General features: G+C 50.8%; 2 protein-coding genes across 3 annotated transcripts in view; one reads left to right on the forward strand and one right to left on the reverse strand.

The window, feature by feature from the left end:
* The window catches only part of FADS2 (fatty acid desaturase 2), a 38,142-nt gene extending 36,129 nt beyond the window's left edge, over positions 1-2,013 (forward strand). The window contains exons 11-12 of the mRNA XM_080911279.1: positions 82-207; positions 548-2,013. Coding sequence (XP_080767405.1) covers positions 82-207; positions 548-599 — 178 coding nt within the window. The 3' untranslated portion in view covers positions 600-2,013. The remainder of the gene's footprint in view (positions 1-81; positions 208-547) is intronic.
* Positions 2,014-3,699: 1,686 nt separating this feature from the next.
* Positions 3,700-22,960, reverse strand: FADS3 (fatty acid desaturase 3). 2 transcript variants are annotated; one of them, XR_013974922.1, is made up of 13 exons: positions 22,584-22,960; positions 12,546-12,656; positions 11,878-12,075; positions 10,829-10,930; positions 10,600-10,722; positions 10,282-10,342; positions 9,762-9,838; positions 9,249-9,346; positions 8,737-8,833; positions 8,520-8,599; positions 8,236-8,361; positions 6,648-6,927; positions 3,700-3,780 (listed from the first exon to the last, which is right to left on the reverse strand). XR_013974922.1 is itself a non-coding variant. In XM_080911496.1 (12 exons), exons 1-12 carry the CDS (start codon positions 22,806-22,808, stop codon positions 6,876-6,878), a joined length of 1,350 nt encoding a protein of 449 aa, XP_080767622.1. In that variant the 5' UTR covers positions 22,809-22,960; the 3' UTR covers positions 4,639-6,875. The 2 variants fall into 2 exon arrangements, 1 of the variants encoding a protein (XP_080767622.1); XM_080911496.1 differs by lacking the exon at positions 3,700-3,780 and having other exon boundaries at positions 4,639-6,927.
* Between the last annotated feature and the right edge of the window lie 135 nt (positions 22,961-23,095).

Consider the following 23,095-nt stretch of genomic DNA (forward strand, 5'->3'; position numbering starts at 1 on the left):
GCTGCCTGCCTCCCTGGGTTGTAGAAGAGGTGGAGAGCTTGGGTCTTGGGTTGCGCTCACTCTGCCCGCCTGCTCCCCCAGCCTCTTCCCCACTATGCCGAGGCACAACTTGCACAAGATTGCGCCACTGGTGAAGTCTCTCTGTGCCAAGCATGGCATTGAATACCAGGAGAAGCCGCTGCTGAGGGCCATGCTCGACATTGTGAGGTGAGGGGTGAGCCTGACAAGGGATGGAGCTCTGGAGTACTGTGAGGTGGTGAGAGGCACATGGCTGGGCTTACTCACGGTAGGGACTCTAGGTCACATTGGGGACCCCTGACCTCTGGTCCACCCAGAGTTAGAAGAGAACCTCCCCTCTCTCCTTTCCCAGGGGTTTCTCTGGGGTGCATTAGTCAGTAGCCCACAGCTCCTGTTGTGACAAGCCAGTAGCTGAGAGGAAGCACCTGCCACCCCAACATGACTTCCTACATGTCCCACTTCCTCGAAGCGGAGATTCCTTTCCATCCTGGTTGCTGAGCCCTGTACCCCTCTCACTCTCTATTTGCAGTTCGCTGAAGAAGTCTGGGGAGCTGTGGCTGGATGCCTACCTCCATAAATGAAGCAGCAGTCCTCTTGGCACCCTTGGGGAAGGGGCACAGTTGGGTGACTGCCAGAGGGAGGGAAGGGCTTTTGTTCTGAAGGGTTCTCATATGAGACTGAAGTGTCTGCTGGCTCACATTCCCCATGCTTGGTCTTTCATCCTTTGTTGTTCTTCTCTTCCCTCACCCTGACCTACTCCTCATGGAGTTCCCCCTCTGTCAGCCCTAGCCCTGTCCCCTCTGCCTTCCAGCCCCTTCTCCCAAAGAGCCGGAGAGGTGGCTGTACCAGGTGGTTACATGCCAGCCTCTAACTTCTGCACCTAAAGCTTCCTGGTAAGAGATTCTGCTCCTTGCAGCCTAGTCCCCACCCCCTTTTGTCCCACACAAACTCTGGGGGTCTGTGGAGCAGGGGTCGGTCCAGGACTTGGCTCTACACTCCCTGCCAGCATTATGGTGTAGTCATTTGGGTGAAGACATGCTTTTTTCTGACTGTCCTTCCCATGGCTGGGATCGGTACTTGAGGCTTCCTTCCAGCTGCCAAAGACCAGCTCAGACTTTGGGGCCCAAGAAAAAGTCCCCTCGTGCTCATCATCACAACTTCAAACCCTAGGGTTTGTAGGTTCTATTTCACCATCTACCCAGCTCCAGAAACCAAAGGGAGTGCTCCTTGTGTGGGCCCAGGAGGGGCAGCAGCCACACTGAAGGAGGGACTGACCACCCCGGAGCCTTAACCTCTCCCGCTACAATCAGGTGCTTCTTAGTTTAAAAAGGCCCAAGATTCTAAAGGATCAGATCTTTTTCCAAATCCTCTGGCCGGTTCCTGACAGCTCACATTCTAAAGAACGTAGACCTTGCAGGAGAGCAGCTCTGCCCAGACTGGCCAGCACTTGGCTTCTCATTGGCTTATTCCTGTCTTTACAGGTGTTTGTTTTAGCTGTCCTGTGAACATTTCCTACAGAATGCTTCTTGATAGAGTACCAGAGGGCTGGCTGGATCTTAGGACAATCCATCTTTACCAGATGCTCCTTGCCAAGCTCCTGCTTTAGGTAGAGCTAGGCTTCACCGTCAAGGCCACCGTATAAACTGTGGCTTCAGGCTGCTGTTATCAGGAAGGCAGCAGAAACAGGGTGGGGTGGAGTGTCTCAGGAGGGCCGTTGGGGTACCCAGCGAGACTCAGGCAGGAGTGTAGAGGGATAGGAGACTGAGGACATGAGGGAAATGTGAGGGCAGGCGGGAGGGGGGAACGTCAGCTATATCAGGAGGGGACTCATGCTGTGTCATTCTGAGATCTAACTGGACTAACCAGTATGTTAACTGAAGGAAGAAGTTGAGCCGCACTGGGAAGCCCTCTAGGACTCCATAAGCCAAGAGAGACCAGCTGGTGTGGCTCCACAGAGGCAGAGAACCCATAGGAGCATTAATTTGTATTACCTTGTTCCCCACCTCTACTTTTTTGGGAAATAAAAAAATAATGTAATTTTATTCTCACTTGCCTGTAGTTCAGCAAGATCAATGGATGGCTAGTGTTCTCATATGCTTATGTCACAGGGTGGTAATGCAGGGTCTGGAGGAAGGAAGGCCCACAAGAGAAAGGCCTGACTGTTAAGGCAAGTGGTGAAAAGAACCCTGGTCCTCTCTCTAAGAGAGACAGTGAAGGTTCTGGAGACTGAGGCTTTTAATTCGTGCTGCTGTGCCCATGTAGAGTCTGAGTCTCTACAGCCTGTATTGTTCCAGCCCTGGTTACAGTTCATACGCAGAGGGCTCTGGTCCAGATCCATCTGACCTCCAGCCTGGGAAGCCAGAGTCATCTGCACCTGTGGTCCTTGCCCAGCTCGCCTTGCAATTGGGCCCATGCTGCTTTACTCTGAATATCCATCTCTGAACAGGCTCTGTGGGCCATGTCACTCCAGAGCTGTCAGAGAAGAGCCATCAGGCATGGAGTGGTCAATACTCCTGAGGTTCTTGTTGGCCCTTGTACCTGTTCCCAGCAAGGTTGGGGAGAGCTCCAGCAGAGATCACATCTCCATGGGTGACCAGAACCTATCTATATAAGTACAGAGGGATAGTAGGCATTCTATGGGGGTGATTCCCAGTGACTACTCTGTAACTAAACAGGGCTTGGAATGACATTGTCACTGATCGTCTGAGTGGCCCTGGATGAGTCCTACTCCACCTCATCTCCAGGACACTCACTGACATAGTTTCCACCTTGAAGAAAAGGAAATCATGAGACAGAATGCCTCCAAGGCTGACTCCACCTGACTGATAAGCCTACTCACTGGTGGCAGACTGCTGAACACATCTTCTGTACTTACCTATGTTTGTCTTCTACTTGCTGTTTGGGCTGGACCTGACTGCCCAATACCCAGATGTCTCAGGCCAAACCCTGCCAACTGTAAATGTGGGAATCTCTGACACCCAGAGATCTGGGGAGTAGGAGGGTGATTGGAGGGAACATGGTAGGGCTAAGTGGTCTCAGCTGTGAAGGTAAATCTAAGCTCACATCCATGAACTTGTAATTTCTCTGTAATAACTACCTTACCCACTCTCATATACACTCCTAGCTTCTGCCTTGAGCACTACCTAAAGTCCAGAGAGCAGAAGACATCCATTCCTACTGTCTACATTAATAGCTCCTCTCTTGTAACAGTGCTCAACTGAGGCTCTTGACCAATATCCCCCAAAGTTGTGGGGGTAGGTTCTGTCCCCTTAACAAAGTCATAAACCTCTGATATTCAAAGCCTAGCCTAATGAAACCCTAACATCTCACAGGCCAAGAGGCTGTGACCAGAGAGGGGAAGATACTCATCCTGAGGCAGCAAGCACATTGATGGCAGATGAATCAGAGCATGTATGGGGAATTCATGCTTCTATCCCAGTTGGCTTGGCCATCTCTTCCCCTTTCCCCCATCATGCCAAATGTCATACTGTACAGGAAGCCCTGTGGGCAGAGGCAGGCAGTGGGGCAGTTAGTCCAGATGGAGGAGATAAGGAATGGGGTGCTACTGAAAAAAAAGAACCCCCCTACCATCTTTGAGGTAGTATAGGCACACACCAGACTCAAGAGGTGTCTCAGGAACTGATGGAGCAGCCTGGACATCTGTGCGTGTCTATCTGTGTGTGTAACTGGAAGTCCAGAGGTGATCAACAGCTTGACTAGTTCCTCATATGTCCAGCTGAACCCATGGGAGCCCTCAGGTCACTGGGAAAGAAGGGAAGGCCTCAGGCAAGTAGATACGGAACAGAGATCACAGCCACTTGGGCTACCATGCCTTGGGCTCATTTCGGCTCAGCTGACTTGGAAAGGACTGTACTGAGAACAGCTGCTGTGAGGCAGACCACACAGCAGCAGATCATCTGGTGACCTGGAGAGGAAAAGACCTGCTGCTGTAGGTTCTGGATACTGGTGTTCTTGTGATTGACAGAACTGCACATTTCTAGACTGGTTTCACAGATAAAGGAAACAAAACCACCCAGTATCTTAGCACATCACAGGGACCCTGCTGCCTTCTGCCTGCATCAAGTCTTTTGTTTTCCAGGGGCGGGGGGGGGGGGGTGCTTGGAAGGCACTTGGGTTTTTCTTGAAACCATTTGGTTCAAGAGTTAACAGTGCCTAAGAGAAGTAACAGGAAACAAGACTTGGAGAGTATTGACGTCTGTAAGGACACAGTATGTTTCTACATCGTCCTTTTGTAAACCCCACTACCAGATGCACCACAAAGGCAGAGGCTGGTTCATGTGAGCTGGCCTCTGGAGTCTCTTAGCTACTGGTTGACTGAAAGAACAAACAAGCTGTGACTTTCCTCTGGAAGCTTTCTTTCTGGACTCAGGACTGTTGTGTAGAAAATAGAAAGGGAGATAGTGGGGTCTTTCAGAGGTACTACCAAGGCCTTTTCCTGTCCCCTTGATAAGTGGTCTATGATCTCTGCAGGAAGAACTCGGCTGAGTGGGGGTGACCCCACTGCCAGGAGCTATAGCATAGATTACAGAGGAGAAGATGGGACAAAGATGACCTGTCAGTAATGGGCTTCAGGTAGAAGGAAGAGACCTAAAGGCAGGGTCTCTGCAGAGTATTTTATTGGATAACTCTAGATTTGGAGGGAGAGAGCACTCCCCACGACCACCACTAGGGGAAGCATGAAACATAGTCCATACTGCAGTCATGTGGATACCTGTGTGTGGTACTGCAGGCTGGGTGATTCCTCTGAGCAGGGCATGTCCTTAGTTATGTCAGAGACACCAACAGAAATCTGATGTGACCAGAGTGGAGACCAAGTGCTGCCAGACAGTATGTGGAGGGAATGCCCCATTGGCTAGATCTATGTGGTACTAGGATTATCAAAATTTGGATGGGAGAGGGGACTTCCTGCAGTGGGAACAGAAGTACAGAAAGACAGTGTGACAAACTCTGGGTGTAAGAAATTTGCTTTAGAGACAGGAAGTAGGTGTGTGGGGAAGGGGGGGCTTGAATGCAGGGCCTACACATGCTAGAAGTCTCCCTACTGAGTTACATCCCCAGACCCTTAAAATATTTATTACTATCATCTCAAGATGGGATTTTATTGAGTAGCCTTGGCAGTCTTTGACACCGTGATCCTCCTGTTTCAGTTTAAGTACCTTGGATTACAAGTATATATACAGGGCTTAGAGATACCTTTCAAGGGATCTTCAGTCCTTACCTGAGAAAGAAAATAAAGTCCAGAGAAAGCAAAGAGCTTGTCCCAGGGAACAAAATAGCCCAGAGGCATGGGATCATATGCTTAAAGCTTTTAAATACACTTCTGACCCCAGCCTTTTCTGAAAGCCTTTTTAGGGCATCCTTTTTATTTCTCATCACTTTGGAAGTGATAATTTGGCTTTAAGAGCTTGAATTCCTTCCTTAAGGTCAAGAAGCCCTAAGTCCTAGCAGATACATGACTTAGCCCCATCCACCTAAACCCAGGGAAAGGAGGCAGAAGCTAAATGGAGTTGGTCAAGGTAGGTACCCAGCAGATGATGGGACCTCTGCTTCCCTAGCTTTATCCAGAAGGCTTCAACTGGTACTTCCCTAGGCAAGGAGGTCACAGGGAGTGAAGAGAGGGTGGTAGTCCCCACAGCTGGTGGTGAGGCCTCAGCTCCTACAGGAAACCCCCAGAGTTGGGCATTTCTGCCACAACCTAAATCTTCTGAGACATTTTTTAAGAAGCTCTGCAGCCCAGCTCAGAGCCATGGGGTGTCGGTGCTGGAGATGAAAGGGTCCACTGTCCCCTCTCCTTTCTCACCAAGCTTGGGTTTAGGTCAGCACTGGAGTATTTGCCTTGAATGTCTACAGCACTGTTTTTTGGGGGGGGGTTGTTTGTTTTGGTTTTTGGTTTGTTTGTTTGTTTTGGTATTTTTTGGTTTTTTGTTTTGTTTTGTTTTGAGTGCTCAGCTAGAGCAGAAGGGAACATCCTTAACACTCCGGGGAGAGAATCAAGATAAATTAAAATTTCCACCTCGAGCTGTTCAAAGGTTGATAAGTGCAGTCAGCTGTCAACTGTACCCATTGTCCAGATGAAGATCCTGAGGCCAAGTGGGAGGTTAGCTCCTGCTCAAGAAATAGTCCTTAGATTCCACAGACTTAGGGACAGAATAGCCACACTTGAGTCACTGCCTATTCCACACTACAACTTTGTACAATGCCAAATCTAGCAGAGTTCCCACCACTGGGCCCTCCGGCAGGGGGCTATAGGAAGCCAGTGCAGACAAAATAGGCTTTCCTGTCCCATAACCCTGCAGGCGTGAGCCTTAAACTCGGGCCCTTGAGTACATAGCTCACCCCAGAGTGCTGCTCAATGTAGGAACATGCCATGGGGTAGAGTCAACATGGAGTAGCTGTTGCCTACATGACCCAGAGCACCCAGGGCAGAGGGGAACTTCTTATATTCCATCCCATCTCAACACTGATGCCCCCTCTGGGAAGTCGGAAGCAGATTTGGCTCCAAAATCCATGAAAATCCAACACTTGGCTCCGTGTGTCTGGGTTGCTTTTTATATAAAAATAACAAGTTTTCCTCCAGTTCTTGCTCTAGGAAAACATGCTATGCTCACCATATCATTTTAAGTATGCTCCCTCCACTCCTGGTCCTGTCGGACATGTGCCATGGCCATAGGGTTCCTGAACAGAAAATGCTGAGGACTGAGGAAAGCCAGCAGGACCAGGTAGGCAGACAGGCTGCCCCAGCAGGGGGTGAGGATGGCTGGCAATCTTGCCCAGTGGCTTGGTGACTGCTGGAGTCTGGACCCTTACCCCCTTCACCACCCATGAGGGTGCTGTCTTCACTGATGGAGGTATGCATCCAGCCAGATGTCGCCAGACTTCTTCAGGGACCTGAGAGGTGGGGGTGGGGATCAGAGACTCAATTGGAAGGTATTAGTATCCCCATGTCCCATAAGGAGTATTGAGTGAAGACATTCCTGTGGATTCCCATCCCCCTCCCCAGGACAGGCAGCTGTGTGGGGCCAGGTACTCATTAACCAGAGTGGAATCTGCACTGCAACTAGGAGGTGAGTGACAGGTGGCCAAGTCCAGTTATGAGCCTCAGTGGGCCTGGCCATCATTCACCTGCTTCTCCCTGTTAACCTCTCCCTGTTGGACACTGCAACCCCAAAACATGGGACACAAAAGCTGTTCCATCAGGATGCCAAAGACAAGTAGAGAAGCCAGGAAAAGAATAACATATAGATGTCTATATGCATGTCTGCAGGTCTAGTATCCAACCTCTGTTCCCACTTCCAAGGGGCTGAGCCCTCTCACCCTTGCCTGGACAAGTGCAAACACTTAGCTTTACCATTTCTGCTTTGGCCCTTGCTTGGAGTACATGTCCTTTTAAAGCATCTCTGCAACACTGGAAAGCCAGGAGGTCTCCTCCACTTGGTGGCCCTCTCACAAATGAGCGCACTCCTACCCAGGGCCTCTGCAGGGCCTCTATCTGGAATCCTCTTAAGCTCTACCCTCTACCCAGTGACTAGTTGTCCCATTGATTCTTGTCTCTGCTCACACATCATCTTCACCATGTGTTATACCTGTTACACCATAAACAATACTACACACTCCGCCTGTCCTCTGCACTCCCTCTCTGCCTCCACCCTAGGTTTCCGTTCTTGTTATGCTATTAAAATGGTTCTCAAGTTCTGTCATGTACTCCTTGGTTAAACAGCGAGTGTTTGTTTAACCACTAATACTCCCTCTCGTCCCACTGTGTTTCTCATTAAACCTGAAGCTCACTGGCCCATAAGCACCAGACAGTACTGGGCTTACAAGGCACATGGCATCATCCCTGGACTTTTACATGGATGCTGAGGATCTGAACTCAGGTCCTCATTAATTAGAAGGAAATCACTTTACCTACTAACCCATCTCCCCAGCCCTACAGCTGCCTGCTTTCTGTTTTCTCAACTAGAACATAGGTTCCAGCTCCTAGGACACAGCGACCTCTCAGACTGACTCACTACCATGAGTCCTCCATGCTGGGGGGGGAGGGGAGAGCACTGGCTAATCAGGAAAGCTCAAGAAGTTCTTAGGAAGGGCCCCCCTCAAAGGGAGGGTGTGCAGAAGATGCTGACCTAGTCAGGAGTGAGCATAGAGCCTTCGAAGAGGCTGGTACATGCAACCTGAGGGGCCCAGGTGCAGCCTTACCCAATGATATCCACCAGGGCAGTAAGGAAGGGTTTCACCTCGTAGTGTAGGCCATGCTTGGCGCAGAATGCCTTGACCAGGGGAGCCACTCTTCGGTAGTTATGCCTTGGCATCGTGGGAAAGAGACTGGAAGGGCAGGCCAGATCTGAGTAGGGAACTACCAGAGGGAGCCCACCCATGCCTCACCTTCCAGGCCACATCTTCCAGGGACCCCACAGAGGGGAGTCCTGGGCCCTGGCTTTGGCCTCACCCCGTACCCAGCAAACCCTCCAGGCCACACTCACTGGTGTTCAATCTGGAAGTTGAGGTGCCCACTGAACCAATCAATGAAGAGTGAAGGTTTCACATTGCAGGTGGCTGCCAGCTGCCAGGGTCAGGAGGGGCACAAATGAGAGGGGCTGGCTTAGAAGCTTGACCCCACCACCTGACAGCCTCAGCAGGGCCTGATCCCTCCCAGACCACGGCTCCTCAGCTAGCATAACCTGCTACCAGGCCCCCTACCTGAGAGCTGGCCCAGTCCCGATGCTTTTCGTGACCAATCTCCTTGGGGATGTGGTTCATCTGTGTGATCCACACGAACCAGTGGCTCTCCAGCACCCTGTGAGGAAAGCCTCAGTACTGCTCCACATGGGGTTCATAGTGGAAGCTGGTATGCAGCTGAACCCAGCAGACCTGGGCCCATCTACACCATGGGAGTATCTAATTGCTCCCACCTTGACATTTAAAGAAATTTCACAGAACAGTGTCCTTAGTGAGGCTAAGCCCATGCCAACCTTTCTCAAGAGGGTCACCCACAGAGCCATGACCAAGCCAAACTTCTTTCCTCAAACCTGCCAGCCCCAGGGTCTGGCCACTCTGCTAGTGTTTGATTATGCACATCAGCCACCTGAAGAAGTGGTACTGCCACCTCTCCTACAGAGGGACAACAGGCTAGACAAGGAGGGCTGTGGTCAAGATCCCCTGCCACCTGTGTGAGACCTCCCCACTCCCTGTCTCCCTGAATCTGGTCATACCTGACGGCGACAAAGAGAAGCAGTGTCCCAGTGGCACCATAGAAGGGAGAGTAGGACAGGAAGAAGCGGGAGTAGAAACTGGCAGCCCACAGCAAGTCCTACAAGGACGACAGGCAGTGTTGAGTGGCCTCCTTGAGTTGGGGAACTTGGGGGGCAGGAGGAAGGGCTGGGCTCATCATTCAAGTCTCATTTGCTTCAGGTCTCTGCCCCTCACTGGGCTTCTGCTACTGTGGTTGAGTAAATAAGCAAGTCCCCACCTTATCACCAGGTAGGACTGACTGTGGCAGAGCCTTGAAGGGTGCATTAGGGCAGCCTGTGCCTGAGACACAGATGCCTGGCAGTCAACCCAGTGATTCTACCTAGAAAGGGGGCTCTTCCACAACACATGCAGATCACATCAATACACACACACACACACACACACTCATTCACACTCAGGGGTGGATAGTGCTGTCCCTTGAAGCCCTCTCCCAGAAATCTACATGCTTAGGGTCCTGAACAGTACCCACTCACCGTCCATTGCATGCACACCAGCATGTACGCCAGATTTTCAACTTCAAAGTTCACCAAGGTGAGCAACGGTGGGCCAACTGCAAGAAGGGAGCATAAGGGCGTGCAGGAACAGGGATGGGCTACCCAAGTGGTGTGGGTGGAGAAGAGGAGGAACGCCCACAGGATGTAAGTGCTGACCTCACACTGAGCTGAGCTCACAGCTCCCACAAGGCATTATTCATACCTGGTCCCTTACTGGCTGGCTCGTGGCCCTGTCTCCCACCTCCCTTATCCCTTGTGTAGGTAAGAAGCCAGCCTCACACATTCTGCCCTTGAGCCTACCCTGTCCCTGTCTGCAGAGGCAATTACAAAATACTCCAGGACTTTGGACAACCCTGACTTGAGGGCAGAGGGACTCTCTAGGGAGTGTGGGAAAGAGGACTGCCAGAGCAGAAGGTGGCTGGGAGCCTTCAGGAAGGCAGCATACACTGAGGCTTAGCCCTGCCACATTCCCACCCACAAGGGGCCAGTAGGTACTCACTCAGGAAGAAGTATAGATGCTGGTGGTTGTAGGGCAGGTATCTGCGTTTCTTCTTGCCATACTGTGGAGACAGGCGTCGGCTGGGGAGAACAGCTCTCCAGGCCAAGGTCAGGGGGCTGGCTGAGGCCAAGGTCAAAGGCAACTCTAGATTCTAGCCACTGAGCCACTCATCCTCAGGTGGCTAGGGGGTGGGGGAAGGACTGGAGCGAGAGCTAGAACGGGGGATAAGCTGGGGAGCAAGCATGAGGTCTCAGCTCCTGCCAAGTCCCCTTAGCTGCAGGCCTCTCTTGAGAGTAGTCATGTCCTCATCCCACTTACCTCCACAGATGACTCCCCCAGGAGGAAGACAGGTGCGACAGTCACGTCCGGGTCCTTGTGGAAGATATTGGGTTTGGCATGGTGCTGGAAGTGGCGGAAATTCCACCAGTGTGCGGAAAAGCCCTGTGGGGAGAAGGGATCTCAGGGGGTCGAGTCAGGCTGTGCTCCGGCTTGGTACCTAGACACTTGAACAGACCCAGCACAGATGCCCACCCAGCTCCACACTCACTTTCAACTGTCCCATCACGAACTGCTGGGCCACGTGGTTCCACCTGGACTTAGTGAAGATGGAAGCATGACCTAGATCATGCTGTAGACACCAGCACTGGGCCTGGGGAGAGGAGCAGGTCAAGAGCAGAGGCTGAGAACAGTCACTTCCGGCACCAGAGGTCAACCCACTGCTAGTGCTCCACCTACTACTGATGCTCTGCTGAAACCAGCTGCCTCCTTAACTGGACCAAAGCAGTTGAGTTTGGCGGTATGCCTGCACATAAATGTCAGGGCTCAGAAACATCATACCTCTGAATAATGGCTTCAGAAGCGAACTTTCTAGTCTCATAGTAACCTGTCTCCTGCTCCCTTGGATCCCCCAAGGCAAATAACAGAACCTAGAATTTTCTGCCCACAAGGGCTCTTCTTCCTCAAGGGCTAAAATCACCGCTCGAATTTTCCCCTGTGCCTTGGCACTGACTATGAAGAAGAGCTGTCTCATCTAGTAAAGGCTCATCAGACCCATTTCAAAAAGCATTCTATCCCACACCTGGGAAGGAAGAAGGCCTCAGGAAGAGGTCAAGAAGACTGAGCAGACCAGCCTTGCCAGGATTCTGAGCCAGTCTATTTCCACTGACTCAGACCCTCTCACACTCTCTCCATCACACAGACCTTCCGCGTCGGATCCCATTCCTACAAGCTGTTCCTGCTTCACAGAACATACATATTAAAATAGTAAAAATGGCTCTTTTGCTCTTTAATCTAAAGGCTTCTGTGTCACACAAGACTATGATCAGATGAAGTTTCTAAGTTTTTCTCTTGCTAATCTGTCTTGTGTCACAGGGAGCGTTACCCATGGCCTTCCTGACTGGCAGCAAAGGATCATTCTCTTTGTCAGCTACACAAGTCTTGTCATTCTGGGTCTAGTATATCCTAAGGGCCTCTGTCATTTCACTTTCTCATTCAGCCATCTATTCATTTACCAACCCATTCTTCCACTCATAAGAAAACTGTCCTGAGTTTCCACATGTTCTGAATCCCGCATCTGCTGTGTGGTCTTAGAGTTACCTGAGAGATGGCCAGGATGAGGGCAGCAAGGATACTGGACACCCAGCCAGGGCCCAAGAGGTAGATGATAAGCCAGGCCAGCAACTCCATAGCCAGGATGTGACCCAGCAGGAGTGCAAAGAAAGTGGTATCGGCTTCGAACAGCTTCATGTCTTCAGCTGCCTGGCGCAAGGCTCGGAAGTCCTCGATTAGCTGTGTCTGCGGCAGGGAAGCAGATGAGGAAGCAGGGACTGCCAGTCCCCAGAAACTTACCATTACTTCCCATTGCTGGGTGATAGATAGAGGAACAATACCAGACAGAGTATGGCCTGGGAAACTAGCTTGTGGCTAAGTTTCTCCCTGGCCCCAAAGATGTGGGGTGGGTGATAAGCAGAGAAAATCAAAGCCAATAGAGGAAACCTTTAAGACTCAAAAGTATCCTCATTGTAGAACCAAAGGCAGGAGTGAGTTTCCACTGCGTCTGGAGCAAAGAGCTCACTGGAGACCCACAGCAAGGTCCTAGCTAAGTCAGATTTACAGCCCTTACTTCTACAGAACATTACTATAAATTCACCTTTGTGGCCCCAAAGGGATACAGACCCAGCCCTATCCTGCATACCCTAATAATACAGAACAAGCTGCCACTGGCAACAGGCAATGTCCCCCAAGCCCTCCAGCTGTTCCCTCACATTCTGGGCTCCATCCTGGCTGGGTTCCTCTGGGGCTAGCTCTCCAATCAACAGGGGTTTCAGGAACTTGCGCACAAAATGGAGATCCTGGTGGAAGGCGCGGAAGGCATCCTGGAGGAGAACAGACAGTCAGTGAACGGCTTAAGCAGCACCCAGAAAGAACAAACAGAAACAGGGTGAAGAGGCCACTGAGGGGTGGGAGAGATCGCACATAAGAGGGCATGTGTTGCTCTTGCAGAGGACCTAGGTTAGATTCCCAGTGTCCATATACTGGTTCCTAACCACTAGTAACTCCTGTTTCAAGGGATCCAATGCCCTCTTCTCACCTCTGTGAGCACCAAGCATGCACGTATTACACATAAATACATGGAGGCAAAACATTCACATATAAACGTTGAATAAATCTAAATTTTAAAACTAAAAAAGAACAATAAAACAGGCTGTTGATAGATAGACAGAAAGTCAACTAGATACCGGGCAGTCATAGACTTACTACGAGGACAGTGAGCCTTACCTATGATCCCTCTCTAGTCCTCCCAGGCCCCAAGTACCCTGTTCAGCACTCCTCAGTTACCATGCCCCATCTGTTTCACCAAGTACTGGATTTTCCTCCCAATGTGCCTGAAAGAACTCCAGAAAGACTAAGTCCATCCATGGATAGGCTTAAACTTTCTTTTTACAGCCCATAAAACAAGATTTGGCTCACAGATGTTAATGTTATCCAATTTTCACCAACACAACAGTGGGTAAATGTGTGTGTGTGTGTGTGTGTGTGTGTGTGTGTGTGTGTGTGTACTTGTCACTGGAGACCTTAGAGCTACTTGGGATGGGTAAATGGTGGGCCATACAAACATTGATTTCTTGGCTTTGTGCGAGGAAGGTATTTAAGCAGACACACTTACTTAGTCGTTTTATCTTTGGAGACAGGGTCTCATATAGCCCTGGGTGGCCTCAAAGTCACTACATAGCTCGAGAGAATGACTTTGAACTGAACCTCATGTCTCAATCTCCCTAGTGCTAGAAGTACAGGCATTCACCACCACACCCACCCAGTTCACATGAGTACTCAGTTGAACACAGGGCCTCCATTCATGATAGCTAAGCACTCTCCTAAGTGAGGTACATTCTCAGCAGATAGCGTGATTTCCTTTAAGTATAGAAAAGCCTGACACTCCTGTGTCTTTATAGAAGATTGGTCAGGGGTAAGGAGAAATACAGGACACAGGAAAAAGAGGGAGAGAAGAGCCAATAAGGAGAAGGTGGCCAGGCTCCCTGTCCTTCCTGTTTCAGTCTTGCCTTTATACCTTGCTCTCACCATTCATTGTTTGTATATGATATCACACCTAGCCCATTCATTGGTCACAGCTGCTCTTCTGACTTTTACTGTTGTGATTTCAAAAGCAGAGAGGGTGACTGCATGGCAGTCCCCATGGCCCTGGGAAAGTAGATTAAGGGCCCTTCCGAGGTGCTAAAGGAAATACCTTTGCAGAAGTCTGACAAAGAACAGGAGCCTCCTATTGTCTTGCATTAGCTTGTGTAAGTTGAAACAGAAATGACATTGTTAATACAGTCATCCCACTGCAGTCACCAAGATAATCACCCTGATCATTGTACACTGTAGACAGGTGCTGGAATGCCCCACTGGTCCCAGAAACAGGGCTCTTATTAAGTGTCTATTAAAAATAAAAGGCTGAAAAGATGGCTCAGTGGGACAAGCACTTGCTGGGAAAGTATGTGACCTGAGTTCAAATCTGAGCATAGCTGTGTGAGTGTGTAACCCAGCCCTGGGGCAGGAATTGGGGGAGGGCAGAGACAGGAGGGTGTCTGGAGCTTGCTGACTGCCAGTGTGGCTCCAGATTCAATGAGACCTTGTCTCTTTAAGAGTCGAATGCCCAATGTCTTCCTCTGGCCTCCACATACGTGTGTGCTCACATTCATACCCACATGCAATCATCACACATGCAGAGAGGGGGAGGAAAACGGAGAGGGAAGGAGAGAGGAAGAGAGAGGGAGAGGGATGAAGGGAGGGAGGAAGGGAGGGAGGGAGGGAGGGAGGAAGGGAGGGAGGAAGGGAGGGAGGGAAAAGAGAGAGAAAGGGAGGGAGGGAGGGAAAAGAGGGAGAAAGGGAGGGAGGGGAGAACCATAGTTACTGCCGGGACATTTCTGAGGAGTCCTTGGAGGAAGGATACTATTTTAGAGGCCATATCTAGTCTACTCTAGGGTCACTGACCCAAGGCAGGGGCTGGGGTGCTAGGAGGGTGTGGCTTCCAAACTAACTCAGGCTGCCTGGTTCCCTGGGACTCATCAAGCAACAAGAGTTATAAAAGCATAGCCCTCATTTCCTCTGGAGATGAAGGAGGGGCAGGGTCACAGGAAGAGGGCAGAGGGACGGGAGAATGGGGTTTCACAGGAAGCTGCCTGGGCCCAGGCTCACTAGGGATTGCTCTTGGGGTTCTGCTGACCCCATTTCCATGCGACTTTGAATCAGTTTATCCTCCTGCAGTGGCCTCTACTTCCTGACTTCAGGACCCTTCTGAAATGGGACACTCTATTGCTGTCTTTGCTCCTAAGACAGGGTCACACATAGCCAGGGTGGCCTTTAAGTAAATAAATAGCTGAGGATGCTGCTAAGCTTCTGATGCTTCCATCTCTGCGTGCTGAGATTACAGACATGCACCACCACTATCGTTTGTATATCATTGGGGATTGAGCCCAAGGAATCTGTGGGTGCTAGGCAGCATGCTACCAACTAAGCGACATCCTCAGCCTTCATCATCATCATCATCATCTGTAAAGCACACCTCAGTTTATCACTCTTAGGTACAAGGTCCTGGACATTACAGGACCTTCCTGCTGATGTGTGGTCATCTATCTCCAGAATTGTCTCCTATTCTCCAGATGAAATGCTATACCCATTAAACTCCTTCTCCTTCCACATGGCTCTGTCCTTATTCCAGGAACCTCACTTAAATGGAGTCAGACAGCATCTGTCCCTTAGTGATTAACCTATTTCACATAGCATAATACATTCAAGGTTCTTCCTTGTTGTATCAAGTGCCAGAATCCCTAAAGCTGGTGGTTATTTGAAACTTCCCCATCTGGGCACAAAGCCTGGGGCATGGAAAGACAGACAGACAGACAGATTCACCCTCTCCCTCCTCTCTCTCTCTCTCTCTCTCTCTCTCTCTCTCTCTCTCTCTCTCTCTCTCCCTCCTTCCCTCCCTCCCTCCCTCCCTCCCTCCCTCAACCTCTCACACACACAGAGCCACCCACTATGTCAACAGGAAAGATTCCGACTCTTAGAAATGTGCCTAGGGTCACAGCCCATATGAACACCATATGAAAGATACAGATAGCCTCCTGTACAGGTGTTCACAAGTGTACACAGGTAGGGAGGTGAGCAGAACCAGGCTCTCCCAAGAGTGTTTCAGTCAGCTCAACCCACTAAAGTGACAGGGCAGGTATGAGTCCCTTGGGACCAGGTCTGAAATTCCACATTGGGTAGATCAGGGTTTTAGCTGGTGAGAAGGGGACAAGAAGGTGGCCCTATAACCTTGGAGTGGGTGGTCAGGGAGACTATGTGTTATCAGGAAGCACCCACAAGGTGGGTATCTGGACTCAGAGTACCAGCAAGGGACTTCCTGGAACACTAGCTTGGGTCATATGGATTGGTCCAGTGATTCTCAAGCTTCCTAGTGCTGTGACCCTTTCATACAGTTCTTTATGTTGTGGTGACCCCAGCCATGAAATTATTCTCACTGCTACTTCATAACTGCAATTTTGCTACTGTTATGAATCATAACATAAATATCTGTGTTTTCCTGGTGGTTTTAGGCAACAACCCCTGTGAAAGGGTCATTCATCTCCCCCAAAGGGGTCATGACCCACAAGTTGAGAAGCTCTCTGAACAAGTCCTTTCTAGGATCAAGGACTAAGGGTGAAGAAAAAGGGAAGACTCAGAAAGATTAAAGGGTATGCGTGTCAAACTTTGTGATCTTACCCAACACACATATTAGAAGTTCCAAAATGAATGAAGTTAAAAATCTTTGATTAAGTCTCAAATAAGAGTAGGTAGAAAGTGCTGGAATAAAAAAGCATGTCATATGGGCTAGAAAGATGACACCGTGGTTAAGAACACTGGCTTGTTTTGCAGAGGATCCAGGTTGAATTTCTAGCACCTACATGTGGTGGCTCACAAGTATCAGTAACTACCATTCCACAGAATTCAACACCTTCTTCTGACCTCTGCACACATGTCCACACATATGTACCAGGCACACACGGGATGCATGCAGGCAAAACACATGTACACATATTTTTTAATCTAAAAAATTCAAACAAAACAAACAAAAAGGCATAGCAACCCTAAGTTCCCAATGATTCCTGCAGGCTCTGTTTCCAGATATACCTGGCTTGGAACAAGTTTTCAGGTACAGTTGGTATGTAGATAAAAGCCAGCCCTTCCCACCTCCTAGGGCAGGGCTGTGAACTATTTTTCAGGTAAGCATTGGTGAGTCTACTTGAGACACCTGTCCCAGTGGAAAACTTTGCAGTGGCAGAGCTGGGGTTTGAACTTGAATCTGTTCTCTATAATGCCCACACCCCCTCAGAATATGGAAACCTCAAAGTCCAAACTACCAACACCCATGCCCTGATTTAGCCCCACTATCAGCTCCATGTAGCAGCTGACTGGGCCGGAGGAGGTGGGGTACAGTCTGGAAGCAGCTCTCCCGAAGACAGGAGCCCCAGACAGACTTGCTCCACTCTTTCGTCCACATTTTCTTCTTAATAAAATGGAAAACATTAACATACATCTCACAGATCGCTGGGAGAACTGATTTAGTGGGTAAAGCACTAAGAAGGGGCCTAACAGCTAACATGAGCCCTATTGACCAGCTCTCCTCTGTGCCCCAGGGCCCTGGTAAGCACCTGCAGTTGGCAGCCATGGGCAGCAGGTGTGAGCAGGGAAGTGAAATCGTGATGTGTTTTAGTCAAGACCTAGCTGAGTCTCAGGCTAAGGAACAGGAAGGGTGGAGGTTAGGGGAGACAACCTCCTTTTACCCTAGGCACGAGAGGGGAGGGAGGGGAGGAAGGAAGTTCTGGTTTTTGGCCAAAGAATGGAGAATATTCCAGATCAGCCAGGAAGGTGGGGGAGCAGAGATGAGTGTTAGAGCTCTGGTGATCTAGGCCTCCACTTGCTGCTCATTTACACCTTTACTAGAGGGTCTCCAAGGATACTTCTAGGATACCTCTGCCTCTGTTGCTCTCCAGATGGAGGGCAGACAGGAAGAACCAAGACTCTGCACTCACCTGCTCCTTGCTACCCTCTCCCCCGCACTGCCTTCAAGAGGCCCAGTGAGGAAGCATTATCTGTAACCCTCCTTACAGGTAGAAAAACTGAGGCAAGGACAAGGAAGCAGGTACAGAGCTCTGTTAGCAGGCCCCATGGCTCTAGTCTGTGCACTAAAACCCAAGGGAAGCTGTCCCAGACCCCTCGGCATCCCTGGTGTCCTGGTGAACTGTGGGAATATGTGTGATCTGTCAGCCAGAACCTGTGGCCTCAGAGATGTAGCTGGCTCAGCAAAGACCTGAAAATGACCCGGCCTTCTGGCACATGGTCCTCTCTCTACCACTGAACTCTGGCTTTACCGCTGGAGCCTGGCTCTTTTGTCAGATACCCAAAGGCAGCCAGGGGAAGCCTTCCCTCTCAGGAAAGGACTGGGGAGACTGCCTGATACTCTGAAGTCACCCTCATTCCCACCTCTGCACACTACATTCCTTCAGTCACACTCCCGAGTCCTACCCACAGGGAGAAAGTGGGCACTCGGCCTGCAGAAGACATTTGTAAAAACCATGCGACCAGAGTCAGGTGTGGTGGCTTGCACCTGTGATCTCAATACTCAGGAGGGAGATGGCAATTGAACTCTGTGGGTTTGAGACCAGCTTGGTGTAGATAATGAGTTCAAAACCAGAGCAGTGTATATACTGAGTTCTAGGACAGCCAGAGACACAGAATGAGATTCTGTCTCAAAACAAAACAAATGCCCACTCAGGCTTCAGAAAATGACTACTCGCTGATGTAGGGCTTTCAAAGCAGCCAGTGTGGTTTGGTAGGAACAGGGTGTGGGCCGTGGTTCTGAGTGGTTGAGGCCACCCTGCCTCCCAAGCCTCGGAGCACCCTAGTTCATAATCCTGACCCCCCTCAGCTCCCAGCCAGTCACAGACCCTCCCTCTCAAGCCCAGGGATGAAGGCCTTGTTTTAGGGTGCCATGACATTATTTATCTTCTGTCTCCAAACTCTTATCTACACAGCAGACAGGACCCACCCTCACAAGGTTGTTAAAAGAATTAAGTAAATGAGGACATCTAAAACTCTCAGAACAGAGCCTAATCAAAAAACTGTTGGCTGAAATTACCTATGTCATAGCCTCCGATGGTGGTGCTGGCCGCCCCTACTTCTAGCTCAAGTCGTTCCCAAGGGGCCACAGAAGGTGGGGGGCAAAGGGGCTCAAATCTGCTGGGTTTGGGTTTCTTTTGGGACTGACAGTACTTCAGCCTAATGGGCACCATGGACTGCTGGGAAATTTCTCACTTTCTCCATAACCACACCATTTGAGAACAGGGCTTCAGTAGTCATGGTAACCAGTCACCCAGGTGCCCATCACCATTCCCACAGTGAATCCAACGGGGAGGAGAGTTACAGTGTAAGGACAAGTCAGCTCCTTCTCTGAAGGTAATACCGAGATAACCTGAGCATTTTTTTTGGTTTTGATACAGGATCTCACGCCGTCCAGGATGGCTTCAGATCAATGTGTAACTAAGGAGGATGCACAACTCCTCATGGTCCTGCTTCTACCTCCCAAGTGCTGCACCATAATGCTGGGCTCAACGGGTTGTTTTGCTCCTTTTAAAACTTTCACTCCTGGGGACTGAACCCAGGGCCTCGAGCATGCTCAGCCAGTGTCTACACTTAGCCATACCCTCAGCTTACAGAGCCAGTTTTAATTTCCCCACTAATATTCATGTACCTCTGACCATTTACCCTGGCCATATTCACATGTAACTGGAGCTGTTACATTGTTACTTGTTCTGAACCCCCTCACCAAGGAGAGGGGCTGGTCCTCATCTTGCTCACCTTAACCAGCTTACCTTAAAGCCTCTGCTCCTCTAAAAGGCAATTTAATTTGCTCTATCTCTCTAGTCCCAAGGATCCTCTTATTTGAAGACAAGGTCTTATGTGTCCCAGACTGGGCTCAAACTTGCCTCATACTTGGGGGTGACCCTGAGCTCCAGATCCTCTGTGTCTACCTCGGAATTGCAGGGGTTACAAGTGGATACCGTCACAACCAAGTTTACGCACCACTAGGGATGGAACCTAGGGCATCATGAACACTAGGCAAGCAGTCTACCAACTAAGTTCTATCCTGCCCTTTTGAGATCCTTTTAAACATACATCAGACCCCTTTGGTTTCCCTGCTCTGCCCTCCCAGGATCTCCTCCTTCTTTAGAATAAACCAAAGTCCTTCTAAGAACAAAAGTATCCAGTGAGCTTGGCAAGTCTGTTTTCGACTCCCCTCCCTGTGACTGCTCTCTAGTGCAGCCAGACTGTACTCCTTAGGTATGGGTGGATGTTCCCACCTCTGAGCCTTTGCTTTAGCTGATCCATCTGTTGGACACTCCTTCCTTGAAAATGTTTTGTTCATAGCTGCATCTGCAGAGGCAGAGGGTGAGGAGCACACAGAGATGTGAGATCCTCCTAAGTGGATTCAGGGAATCCCATTACTGAGGAAGCAATGTGTGGCTGTGCATTCAAACTCCACACCTGCCACTGTTTCAAGTTACATCGTTTCTTTGACTCTCTTTTCTCATCTGTAAAGTGGGATAACAGCAGCAAACTGCCTTGCTGGTAGGCATCCTGAGGATTAAGAAATAGTATCAATAACATGCATTGAATTTAGAATCTAGCACATAGTAGGTGGTTGGTATGTTGCCCTCACATATTTATGACCAGCAGGGGCTGGGTCTCTCTGGCTGCCTCTTCTCATCGCAGGGTTGCCTATGACTCTTAAGACAAACCTGGCCCGGGGCCCAGAGTACTCTCCCTAGGGCACCAGGCTCTGTATCCCAGGATGGCTACAAGCTGACTTCATGGCACAAGAACTCTGGGAATTTCCTGGCAGGAAGGCTTCTGTTGCCTGATCATGAGAACAGCTGATGGGTGGCTGGGCTAATGCAAGTGGGCAGCCACATCCCACCCCTAACCTGAGCTCCAGGATCTGGGACGGGATACCTGCCATCCAGACGTGGCCACACAGGGTACTGGATTGGTTCAACCCCTAGTATTCCTTATGGGTCCATCACAGGCAAAGGCTAGGGTCTTCTGAACCTAGACCCCTCCCAACCCTTAGACTTGAGTACAGCAGGTATTTTTGGCAACTCCATCCCAATGTCTGGGGCCTACGGCAATCTCTTCCTATTACAGGCAGGGTCAGAGACAGACATGCTCACCCAGGAAAGGCTTGGGAGTGCTGAGACTGCCCCACTGCACTCTCCAGTCTGTACACAACTATTCTAAAGAGCAGTTACTGAACAGACAAGTACAACTGAGCAGCACGGCTGAGGAGGTGTGGTCTTGCCCTTGGCTAGATTGCCTATACACTAGCTATCCCCATCTGACCAATGAGGAAGCTAAGGTTGAGAGGAATTACCTCTGAGTACCTTCAATGGCAGAGCCAGAATCCTGCTACAAGATGCAGGGAGATGTTTTCCTAGCAGACCTTATGGGCTGTGAATCAAAATGGTGGCTATAGCAAAACCATTAGATAGAGGTCTCTGGGCCCTGAGTGAAATATAAAGTTAGGAATCCCATATAGGAGAGCCCCCTGTACAGGTCTGACCCTGAACAAGGAAAAACAGTCAGTGTTCTCTGATCTCCTCCTCTCCTGCCCAGCATCCTGTCCTACGCTACAACATGATCCTCACAGGGTTGCCAGGGCTCAGTGGGAGGGGCTGTGGCACCTCAAGCCCATCATGCTCTGGTAGAAAGAAGGAAGACACACACACACACACACACACACACACACTATGGCCCACAGGTTGATGATTTGCAGGAACCTTTCATTCTTATCCCTCTCAGTTGCCTGGAGTGAGTCCAGCAGGAGAGGGACAGTGACAGTCCTGGGACACAGAGATCTTCTGCTGCCACCAAATTCTTCCACTAGAGATTCATTCACCCCAGTCTTAATGATCTTCCCGGTACCCAATGTGACTAACCTACAATTTTGGACAGTCGTGGGCAGAGCACCATGGCTTCAACCTTTGTCCATGGATTGAGACTGAGGGAGGGTCTGGGAAATTGCTTCAGCCAGATAGTCCTTCAGGCTAGTCACATCCCTCCTTGTCTAGACATGGACTGAGAATGGGAAGCTAAAGTCCCCAGGGGCCAGTCCGTGCCTGGGGTGACTGTGCTTCCCATGGAGGCCCACCCAGCCTGGCAAAGTCTTCCCACGTGTAGCTGCCAGCCCAGCAGAGGTGAGTCACTGGCTCTCAGAACAGTCCACACAAGTGCTGGATAAGCCACAGACCTCCAGGCCCTGCCCAAGCTCTGCTGCCCAGCCCCCAGTCTCTGATGGCATATCCCTAGCGCTAGGGACCCAGCCCTGCCCCCTCGCTCTTGGAAGCACCAGATAATAGTCTGAGAGACTCAGAGCAAAGATGAGACCCTCGGCACAACAGTGGGGGTACTTATCTAGGGCAGAATCTTCCCCTCAAGGCACACCCACCTCTGTGGGCCCATTCCTCCCTGAGACCTATTTATTGCACAGAATGACCCAACAGCTGGTCTTCCGTGCATGAAAGAGACCTCCTTACCCCAGGCTCCACCTCAACTCTGGAGCCAGGGAGTAGGGGGTCAAAGGTCAGAAAGAGCAAAAGGGATGCTAAGGTCCGCAGGTGGAATGAGACTGGGAACCTATGAATCGCATCTCCCTCCCCACCGCTAGCGCCAGGCTCCACCCCGCCGGCTGCGGGTTAGCTTACCGTGGCGTCCTCCGCGCTGTGGTGGCCGATGAGGCGGCTACCCCCTGGGTGCCGCTGTGCCCAGCGGCTAATGTCGTAGACGCGGCGCTCGATGACCAGCCACTTGTCGCCTGGTAGGTCATGCTGGCGGATCTGCTCCCAGCGGAAGATGGGCAGGGGCGCCCCCAGCGGTGCGGGCCCCTCCCGCGCCCCGGGTCCCCCACCGGGCTCCCCGACGCCACCCATGGCTGCTGTGCACAAGTCTTCCGGACCTGGGTACGTGGCCGAGGTCTAAGAGAGACACCGACCGAGGCGAGGTCTCAATCCGGGGGTCTTCTTCCGCCGCCGCCCGCCCTGCCGGCCCCGCCCTGCCGCTGCGGCCGCCGTACGAGCGTGCGCCTGCCCGGCTCTCCGCGCAGGGAACTTTTCCCTCCCTTATAACCGCGCTGACAGCGCTCGCCTCGCCCGCCCCTCGTCCCGGCCCCCGCGCTGGCCAGTCCCGCTCCCGCTCCAATCCAGGCGCGGCGCCTCCA

The sequence above is a fragment of the Micromys minutus genome (genome assembly GCF_963924665.1).
Source record: "Micromys minutus genome assembly, chromosome: 2".
NCBI lineage: Eukaryota > Metazoa > Chordata > Mammalia > Rodentia > Muridae > Micromys > Micromys minutus.

Bases quoted from the DNA above. Each gene is read 5' to 3' on its own strand.
- FADS3 (XM_080911496.1), bottom strand. From the start codon at position 22,808: ATGGGTGGCGTCGGGGAGCCCGGTGGGGGACCCGGGGCGCGGGAGGGG. The intron at 12,076-12,545 runs GTGAGGGAACAG...TCCCTGCCGCAG, and splicing joins GCCAGGATGGAGCCCAGAAT to ACACAGCTAATCGAGGACTT. The intron at 10,931-11,877 runs GTAACTCTAAGA...TCCTCTCCCCAG, and splicing joins TCATCCTGGCCATCTCTCAG to GCCCAGTGCTGGTGTCTACA.